At 43.5% G+C, this 10,816-nt stretch overlaps 1 protein-coding gene across 1 annotated transcript; it reads right to left on the reverse strand.

The window, feature by feature from the left end:
- Positions 1-5,081: 5,081 nt before the first annotated feature.
- LOC117850166 (ureidoglycolate hydrolase) lies at positions 5,082-10,372 on the reverse strand. Its single transcript, XM_034731972.2, has 12 exons — positions 10,006-10,372; positions 9,809-9,894; positions 9,318-9,392; positions 9,055-9,183; positions 8,561-8,647; positions 8,259-8,461; positions 8,089-8,191; positions 7,919-8,010; positions 7,372-7,434; positions 7,041-7,281; positions 5,861-5,901; positions 5,082-5,628 (listed from the first exon to the last, which is right to left on the reverse strand). Exons 1-12 carry the CDS (start codon positions 10,192-10,194, stop codon positions 5,531-5,533), a joined length of 1,407 nt encoding a protein of 468 aa, XP_034587863.1. The 5' UTR covers positions 10,195-10,372; the 3' UTR covers positions 5,082-5,530.
- Between the last annotated feature and the right edge of the window lie 444 nt (positions 10,373-10,816).

The raw sequence follows: 10,816 nt of genomic DNA on the forward strand, positions 1-10,816 counted from the left end.
TGCAGGACGGCGCCGTTTTCTCATATATGGCCGCGTGGACCTGTGGACCCAGGGCCTGTGCAAATCGATGAGATAATGATCGCCGTCTTAGCTTGCATCGTATTGTTCAATAATCCGTTCCCATGCATCAAACGAGAGACACACATACAAAGTCGTGCGATCCTAATTCCACCTACGTTGTTAGCTATTAGGCATTCATCCATTACATGCCTATACGATGGATCATCATCAATCGGCCAATATGCAACCGACCAAGCACGTTTAGCTGCCATGCATGTGCCTCCGCCCTCTCCTACCCACACACATCTTCCACTTTGTACAGTGGCCATGCATGCGCACCTAGATCGACTTGACTTGGGGTACGTGGATCGGCGAGCAAAATAGAGGCATATAGCTTGTATGCTTGAAATTCCATAATTACGGTATATTGTTTGGCACGAAGTGTGTTTTGTTGCATGCACCACGCGGCAGCGCCCCGCGAGGAGGCCCGCCCACTGCAGCGTCGAAACGTTGGGCGACGGTAAGGACAGTGGCAAACGCAGGAGGAAACGAATAATTTGCTCAAGGGAGGCGCGTCAGTACGTTTCAATCAATTTCTCGCGGGTAAACGGCAGGCGATGCAAATCTATAGTTAGGCTCCGACCGAACCCTAGCTACGATCCCACCTAATAATGGATAGCTAGCTCTAGCTATCTATACGATATCGTCGATGGATCATCAATCGGCTAATGCGATGCAACCGACCACACATGCATGCACGTTCCATTCAGCCGGCGCTCGACCGATCGACACGCGTGCACAGCTAGCTAGATCGATCGAGTTGGAGTTGCTTGCCATCTCCCATCGGCATCAACCTAGGCTGCTTTGATCGATCAGCAAAATGGCCAAACGGGTCGGGTATGCATGCAATTCCCGCGGTAAAAAGGGGCGTGGTGGAGGAGGAGCAGGCCGCGTGGGCCGGCTTTGCGAGCTGGGCTGGGAACAGGCAGGAAAGCAGCGCTGTTAGCTGCAAAATTGAGAGTGGAAGCTGTCAAATCTCAAAACGAAGGAACAGAATGTAACAAGTGTTAAAGCACAGAGGAAAGCGCCGCAGTTCATAAACAACAAAATGAAGATACTATTAAGGCCCATGTAATTTGTTTACAAGAAACAATAACGGTAGACTTTACAAGAAACAAAATGAAAGGAAGGATTTCAAAGCTGCGATCAGGAGATTTTGCAAAGGCTGGAGCGCCAACTTGAACAGTCAACTCAACAAGGATAATAAGAAAGAGCTGCTAAACAAACTACAACACATAGACCAACAGGCGGGCAGTGGCACACTTTTACCAGTACAGTGGCAGGAGAGATATAACCATGAAGAACAGCATGCCGAGGAGTACTACAAAAGTCTATTTGGAAGAGAAGAAAATGTCGGGGAGAGTTTTTGGAGAGATCAAAAAGGTAGACTATCTGATGAGGAAGCTAATGAGCTAATTAAACCTTTCACAATGAAAGAGCTGGAAAATGCATTACAGGATATGGATCCAGGATCCTCGCCGGGCCCTGATGGACTTCCAGTAGGTTTCTATAGAGAGTTTTGGAATGAAATCAAAGACACTATGTTAGAGATGTTTCAAGACTTGCATAGAGGAGAGTTAAATTTGCGTAGACTAAGTTATGGAATGATGATATCCTTGATCCCAAAATTGAAGGAAACAAATAATATCTACCAGTATAGGCCAATCTGTCTTCTCAATGTGGACTATAAATGGTTCACCAAAGTTGTGACCCTAAGATTGACTCCATTTGCAGACAAGCTGATCAATAAAAACCAAACCGCTTTTACACCAGGAAGATATATTTTAGATGGGGTCATAGTACTACATGAGGTGCTACATGAGTAACACACAAAATAATTATCTTAAATACACCAATATATTTTTAAAATGTACTCCCTCCGTTCCTTAATATAAGCTGTATAGATATCTAAAGAAAATTCCAAAATATAGGTATGTTTAGTTAAATTGTAGGGTTTGTTACGATATGTTAGGAAACAATTTGATCAGGAGAGAGAAGATGGCCTGAGTTCCTTTTTTTTCCTCGATCTCACGCCCTTCCCCAAGGGCCATTTACGTACAAAAGCAACGGATTTTTTTCCTCCCAGGCCGTGTGTTAATATTGGTGCTAAAAATTATATGGCTTATATTAAGTAACGGAGGAAGTAATAAACAACATCTAAGTTTTCATGTAGGAGTTTTATTAATTTTTGAATAGAATTACTATTTTTTATCATTTAAATAATTTTCTACTTGCTTATTGAAATTAATTCCAAGTTGAACTATGCGTATCTCCAGTAAGATTTAAAAAATTACAAAAAAAATATATTTAGGCTCATATGTTTCATTATAGCCCATGTCTTGGAAAAAAATCAATTGTCTTCTAGGGAAAATTTAAACTTCTATCTCCAAATTACAACATAATAATTACAATAATATCTAAATTTGGTCAGAAAATTCTACGAATTGACACGACTACATATTTTGGGTCTATAAGCTTGTCATAAAATTTTTACAAGATTTTATTAAATATGTACTATATATTGTTTACAAATGGATATATCTCTCATATAGTTTCAACTAACTCAAGTCAAACTTTGAGATTTAATGAGCAATTTACATGTTCGAACTCATATGCACCTCAAAATTGGACACAACGTTACCTTTATCTTGTTGTTGACATTTGTGGATTTACATTGCCACTTGTTGTGCAAAAAGTTATTTTTCTATATTTAACTAACTAACCAATACACTCTTGTGACGTAACTTGCAAAATAATTATTTTATATACCCCTAATTACATTTTTACATGTAATAGAAAACATCTAAATTGTCATGTAGCAGTTTCAAATTTTTTTTAACAAATTTAGTATTTTCTATCATTTAAATAAATTTCTATGTGCTTATCGAACGTAATTCCAGGTTGAACTATATGTACCTCCAATAAGATTAAAAAAATGCATAAAAATTATATTTAGGCTTGTATGTTAAATTCTAGCCCATGCCTTGGAGATATATAAAATAATTCAATTGTCTTCTACGGACAATTCAAACTTCTATCTCCAAATTACCACATAATAATTACAATAACAACTTCTTCGTGTTCGGCTCCAAATCCGGTGAAATTTGTTGGTGGGTCTTGTTGCTAGGATCCTAGTGAGCAACTTTGGTATGATCCTCCATCAAATCCCTCACGGATTCAGCGTGAATTTGAAGCTTTCCTAAAAACCGTGTTTTTGGTAGGGTTTCATTTTTCTCCAAAATTCACAACTTTTGAGGGAGGATTTTAGATTTGAAGGTTGGGTGGAGTTCTTGTGTTCTTCCATCTTCGTCGCAGGCGCCCATTCCCGACGTTCCTAGAGGCCCGCAACGACCTGCTGCTTTGAGGAGCCCACCTCTGTGCAGCCGTCCTCGGAGCACTCCACCGCTCTCCTCGCCGCCGGCTCGGGCGCCCCCACGCACTCGACCCGGCCGTCCCAGCCACCATGACAGCACCATTCCGGGGGCGGCTCCTCCAAGCCTCGTCGCAGCAAGCACAACTCCGGCAGCTGCAGCGGCGGTGGGGGAGGCATCGAACAGCGCCCCTCCGGCGGCGCCAAGCAGGGCGCCTCCCAGCCCCCCCGGCCCTCCTTCCAGAACCCGTGGATCGGGGCCATCCAGATGTGGCCCGATTCGCGCGTTCAGCAGGTCGAGGCGCCTCCTCACACCATGCTTGCCCAATTCTCTGCGCCCGCACAGAAGGCGCAACTCCAGGCGTTCCAGGCCGCCCAGCTGCAAGCAGCCCTGGCGTACCAGGCCGCCTAGGCGCAGGCCCTGCAGGGAGCGCGGCCACTCCAGTGCCAACCCAAGGTGCGCCTGCCCTGATGGGTCCCTCCCGAGCGAGTGTTTTTTGATTTACATTGTCGGGCATCGCCAGCGAAAACCGGTCTGACTGGGCACCCTAATCGGTCTGATTGGCCCGTGCAGATGTGCTGCAAGTAGCCCCTCTGCGCGCCACATGTTCGAGTGTTGTTTGTGTGTTGGCCCAAAAATGCGTCAACGGTTAGAAACGTTACAACGCGGGCCAAACGGGCACTCGCACACGGAAAGTCCAACACACTTAGTTACATTTGAAAATGAACAACACAACCAAAGGGAAACTGAAAGCAAGCTCGGAATGGAGGCTCGACGGATTCTTGCCGGAACTCTGACAGCTGCTTCAACCTAGGCCATTACCTGCTCTTCCCCTGCCTGACGCCAACATTTTCAGGCTTCAGCAGATGACACCATCGAAGATTCGAAAGCAGTGCAGTACTGCAGTGAGTGCGAGAGTCAAGATGAGCTGTGTTTGCAATGTGGGTTCTAGCGCACATATTGGCACCACCAAGGGGAAAGGTTCTAGCGCTGCAATGTGGCTTGCTGTTCTTCAGTCTTTAGCTCATCAAGTCATCATCATGTTTTGTCATCATAAAGTTTTTGGACGAAATTTGCTATCCATTCTGTTATGACAGGGGATGAGGATGAGAAGGAATTTACGATCTTTTGGTTGAACAGCAGTCCTAGTTCCTAGGAAACAATTGAATGAACGTTCTCAAACATAAAGGTAACAATTGCAAGAAGCATGGGTTGGGAACAATTGCAAGAAGCATGTAAACTGTCATCGCTGAGGATGCAGATTGAAATTTTAGTTCCAGAAAGAAATTAAATAGCCTAAATAGGGCGATAGATAGTTCAAATAAATGTGTCAAGTGTTTACTTTCTGTACGAAAGTTATGAAATTTAATCTGTATTCTGAACCATTTCTAATTGTTCAGTACCATCGTCTCTATTAGTTTTGCTGTTTACAAACTATAAACAGCTACTCTATTTTATTTCCTATACGCAACCACATCGTCCAACAATTCATGGATGGATATCTGTTGGAAATGATGGAGGCTCTATCTGAGTTGGACAGTTGAGGGATCAATAGAATCAGAAAATTGAGCTGCCATCTCATATTGGATGGATCTGATTTTTAAACCAAATGCGTCAACGACGGACGCGCACAGCTAATGTTAACGAGACTTTGCATGGAACCGTTGAGCATTGTAAACCCAGGAGAATGTTGTACTGTAAAAATCTGAAACAGCCCCCAGCTGGTTATCGTTTCAGAATTTTCAGAGCATGCTGCCAGCAGTACATGGCACATTCATTTCAGATACAGTGCTCCTTACAGATCTCTGTCCCCATTTTCAGTGAATCGTTCACCAATCAACCATCTAGGACAAGTGGCACACTACGATTGATGGATGGATGGAGTCAGCCAGATTGCATATCCTTGTGGAAACAGTTTGGAGGACCGCCTTTTCCAGATCAACCAGATGACAAACCTTATTCCTAATAAAACCTGATGAATGTTTATATGCAGGTCTTGTGCAGGGATGATGGTGCTGCTGCCGTGCAGCTTATTATTGGCAAGTATACGGGTGTTTGTTTTGGCACCGGATGACTTGATTCCTCCGCATGCTCAATAGTCACTCCAGGGATAGCTTAGCCATTGTCAAGGCTAGAACCTTGACCCCATTTGCCATGTCCTCCTGCGAGGCATACTCCTCAGGCTTGTGGCTGTAACCTGCAGGAGGATAGATGATTTCAGTAGCCATTCATTTTGTACCAGCCTGTTCATTTGCAAGCTGTTTGTGTATTAAAACTGGAATATTACTCCTACATCACTATAATGACATAGTGCTCCTACATCACCTAAACAAATATTTATAAGAATTTTTTATTTAGCACATTTACTTCTCTGTATGTATGAAAGGTAATGTTATTATTTTGACTCATTGAAAAGATGAACTACAAACCTTTGTAACAAGGGATGAAGATCATACCCATCGGTGATACTCTGCAGATCAAAAACATAAGACATGTTAGTTGATAATAAATACGCTAGTATGATGATGCAAGTCACTAAGCCAGAAATATATGTAATATAGATAGAAAAAAATGGCAGCTCCTAACATCTGAATCTCAACATGTTTGCCTATGACCTCAAGTCCTCAAGTACAATGGTCATCCATGGGTTGAGATATAGCTCAATTGAAATGTGCTAAAATACCTCTTTGGCATTGAAGTGAACAAGAATGTTTAGATCATGGGACAACTGAACTGCCAAACTAAGAAATTCCCCTCCCTGACGCGTGACGGCAACATTTTCAGGCTTCAGCAGATGATACCATCGAAGATTCGAAGGCAGTGCAGTGAATGCCAGAATCAAGATGAACTCGTCATCATGTTTTTTTTTTTCAATTTTTCATGTTTTTGGATGAAAATTTTGTGATGTCCATTCTCTTATGATAGGTGATGGAGATGAAAAGGAATTTATGATCTTCTGCTCGAACAGTGTAGTCCATAGGAAACAATTGTAGGAAGCATGGGTTTCGGCTTTCCTGAGCTAATGTAAACTGTTACCACTGGAAATTTAGTTCCAGAAAGAAATAGCCTAAATAGAGCTATAGATAGTTCAGAGAAATATGTCAAGTGTTTACTTTCTGCATGAAAGTTATGGAATTTTAATCTGGTATTCTGAACATTTTGTAATTGTTCAGTTCCATCGTTTCTATTAGTTTGTTCTGTGTAAAACTATAAACAGCTACTCTAATTTTATTTCCTATGCAACTACATCTCCAACAAATCATGAGCGGATAAATGTTAGAAATGATGGAGGCTCTGTCTCAGTTGGACAGTTGAGGGATCAATAGAATCAGAAAATGGAGCTGTGACACGTTCTGAGGTTCTTTTTTTTTCCTTCTAAATATTTATCCTACCTTTCCCTGGTAAGAATTTTCATTATTTTATTTTTCCTATTTATTCTATGCAAACATGGGACTAAAGCATCTAGTACACATGAAGAAAGTCAATGCAAAAACTGGTATTTTTTTAAAGGAACAGATAATGGTATTGTCTCAGTTTGAAATGAACAAGAAAAATTCAGCGATGGGAATGATAATGGTATTGTTTCACTGTTGGGGGCTAGTAATTCACCTGGCAATGAAGAGTGAATCGTGGTAAGCTCTGCTAATCATCTTTTTATACTCCAGGTTCAACTGTTTCGCAGCAAATTCCATAGCGTCAATAACTGATTTGTCAGATAGAGCAGGTGGATCCTGGTTGATGATCTTGAATTCTGAAAGCATGACTCCACGGTTCTTTGATATCTCTGTTGCAGATTGGCGTATCTTCTCAATGACATCATTCCTTCTCTTCTCATCAATATCTCTTACATCTGTATCAAAGATACCATGACTTTGTTAATGGAAAAATTATCATAGTTTCCTGAACAATCATATTTGTTTGAAAGGAAATAGGCTCCTACCAATTTCTAGGTGTGATTTACTTGGGATGCTATTGATTGCTCCTGGATGTAGCTGCAGAATACCTGGAGAAGAATAGTTTAGTCAAATTAATGCAAGGTGAGCATATCTTGACAGTTTGCTTCCAATGTTCGACCTTTTATTTTTGGAAGAAATCCTGTTGGTATGTTGGTTTAACATTAGCATCATAAATATCCTTTAAAATTTGAAATAGAACTCAACTTGTCTAATTAAGCACCTAGCCTATAATTGGATAAAACATTGAAAAATTGTGCTTACAGTATCTTCATTATTTAAAGTTCAGAATATCTAAGTTGCATGCCTATTGCCTTGGCTAAATATGATACATTTTGTTTGACACGCAGATAAGATATAATCTAACAAGGATGGACGCACAAGTGCAGCAGGAAAACCACAGACTTCATGTAGAAAACAATGCGCTGAGCAATACATATTTAGTCTAAATGTACTGCAGGAAAATATGATGTCACAAGCATGAAGGAGTTATAGGTTTGGTATCAGAAGTTAAATATGATTCATAAAACATACCAGTAGTGCCAACAGTGTCAATTGATCCTGATTCCAGGACGTGTTTCTCAATTGCTAATGCTAACTCAGCTGCTGCCAGTCCAGCATCATTTCTGTAAAAGACACTTTTTACATACATATACGTGGAGATCCTTCCTCATGAATGTAATCAAATGTATGGAAATGCTAACCTTGCAGGCATGAGCACTGCCCCTGCATGACCTCCATTCCCTTCAAATTCCACAGTAATGCTTGCAGGAGCAGCAATAGCAGTAACAATGCCAATGGGGATACCTGTTGTAAGAATAGATGAGTAAGAGCAATTTTAAACCGCAGACATACTAATTTTCTTGGAATCTACCTTCCTTCTCCAAGATGGGACCCTGTTCGATGTGCAATTCTATAAAAGCAGAGTAGCTGTCTTTCTTTAAGAACACACTATGCAGGTCTTCTGGGCCCATCTTATAGCCAGCAGATTCTGCAGCATCTAAAAATGACACATTCTGATTGTCAACTACCATTCTGAGGGATTGAGCTAGTTCTTCAATCCCTGCCATTAAGCGGCTGCATATTTTAAAGGAGGGAAAAGATAAGAACCAACAAAACAGAGTCATGCAGTGATTCACACAAGCAAAACGAATCTTATTAGTTATAAAGGTGCACCTTCCCAAGCAGCTAATTCCAAATCGTGTAGGCTCCTCTGATGTAAACATAATGACCTCCAAAGATCTTTTTGGCTGGAAACCAGATCTGTATAACACATGCAGCCAAACAGGTAAGGTTCATTTCAAGATGAAAAACAAAGCCAATCCAATGTTTACATGGACCAGAGTTGCGACCTCAAAATGTGTGACAACCTAAACAAAAATATGTAAGGTTATGTGAATAATATATCTAAGTCTACTTTTCAGATGAAACAGCGAAAGAAGTCAGTTTTATTGATAAAGAAAAAAAATGTAAAGCATCAATTTGTTGAAATCCAAAGAAGTGTAAAGCGGCCAATGTTCAATAACAATGTAGCATACAGGTTATGGACTATGCTTTGAACCTATTATATCTCAGGTCTAGAGCACATTTCTAATGCATGTGAGAATGAGATGAGGCAAGTTTTGTTTTAGGAAAAGGTGAAAGATGCTTTTAGGCAGTATTATATTTACCTTTTTAGCAAGCTAATTGCCTCAAGAGCACCAAGAACACCAACAACACCGTCATATTTTCCTGAGAATGGAATGGCATCAACATGAGAACCAGTTCCAACTGCTCCTAGTCCAGCTTCTGAACCCTCCCTGTAAAATTCAAAATGTTAAAATCGGAATGAGAATTCCAAGACATACAAATTTTAAACAAAAAGAAGAGACTTCGAATCAAAGGTAGTGCTCTGTTTTCAGCAGAATCCTAGAGCTGTCAAAAACCAACTTACCAGCGGCCAAATATGTTACCAACAGCATCTTCTCGAACTGCAAGGCCAAGCTGATTCATTATCCCTTTAATATACCTACACATGAAAAAAAAACAGAAGACAGCAACCAGGCATCAGCAAAGGTGACCATGGATGCTCATTATTGCCGCACAATGGTAGCTAAATTCAACATTTGAAAAACGGGATTGGGATCTAATGTAAGTGGCTAAGTCAGATCGATCAGTGTGATCATGATCGGTCTTTTAAGCGTGGAACGTTCCAGGACCAGCCCCCCGCCCCTTCGCTCACCCCCCCGCCCCCCCCCCCCCCCACCCCCCCCCCCCCCCCACCCCCCCGAACAATCATGGTTATAATTGATCCGAAGTAAATTGGGCACACTCATCAGGGACTAATGCCGAGCTGTTCTTGCTTCTGTTAGCAAGCTAGCTACAATGACAACAGATAACCTGAACTACTCTGTTATATACTGATGGTGATGGCACCAGTGTTACCTTCGAGCCTGCACATCCTTGTCGCTGTACAGAACGCGGGTCACGGACGGCGCGGGCGAGTCCGAGAACGACGCCAGTTCATCAATCTGGAAAAATCCACACATCGTGGAGGAAAACACCATCTCAGTTCACAGCAATGGATTGCAGCCCTGCACGGCACGAGCTTGCGGCTGAGGGAAGGGAGCCCCGGCGCGCACCTGACGCTGCAGGCCCTCGGAGTCGATGCGGAAGGCGGTGGAAGGACCGTCCCCGTCATCAGAGGCGGGGAAGCCGGCGAACTCCTCCATTATCCGCCGCGCCGCCGCGTCGTCGTGGCCCCCCGCGGCCGCAGCGCCGACGAGGAGGAGCGCGAGGAGGACGTGGAGGCGCGAGGCGTTGGGCGGCATGCTTCGATAACCTTGGGCTCTGCTGGGTTGCACGGGAGAAGAGAGATTTGGACGGCGGGCGTGGAAGGACGGGAGGTGGGAGTGGGAAACGACGCGACGGAACTGCCGTTGCTGCTGTTGGTGGTGGTGGTGACTGGTGAGTGGTGGCCTGGCTGCTGCTGCGTGCTGACGAGGAAGACGACACGGCGTAGGTGGCTGCTTCCTCACGGATCACGAGCGCAATCCTCATCAATTAGGGGGAAAAAGAGAGAGAGAAACAGAATCACGAGTGGAGCTGCGGCGCGGGCCCACCAGGATTCTCTGCGGATGATCGCCTGCGCCGTGCACCCCTGTGATAGTGTGTACTTTCAGCTCCTCCGTAATCTGATGTGGAGCAGAGGATCCTTCGCCCCGTCCCAGCAACCGGGGCTTTGGCTACGTGGCCTCACTCCCTCTTCCTCCTCTCCCCCATCCGACACCCCCCGCCTTCCTCCCCTCCTGTTAGGGCTTCAGGCTGCCGCCGCCGTCGGGGTTAAGACTTCGGGCTTCAGGTTTGGGGCTGCCGGAGGATTTCTAATCGCCACCGACCTTAACAAGGGGGTGGGGCCGTAGGTAGACCTGACGACGGAGGCGGGTTGCGGGG

This window comes from Setaria viridis, chromosome 3 (genome assembly GCF_005286985.2).
Source record: "Setaria viridis chromosome 3, Setaria_viridis_v4.0, whole genome shotgun sequence".
NCBI classification, from domain to species: Eukaryota; Viridiplantae; Streptophyta; class Magnoliopsida; order Poales; family Poaceae; genus Setaria; species Setaria viridis.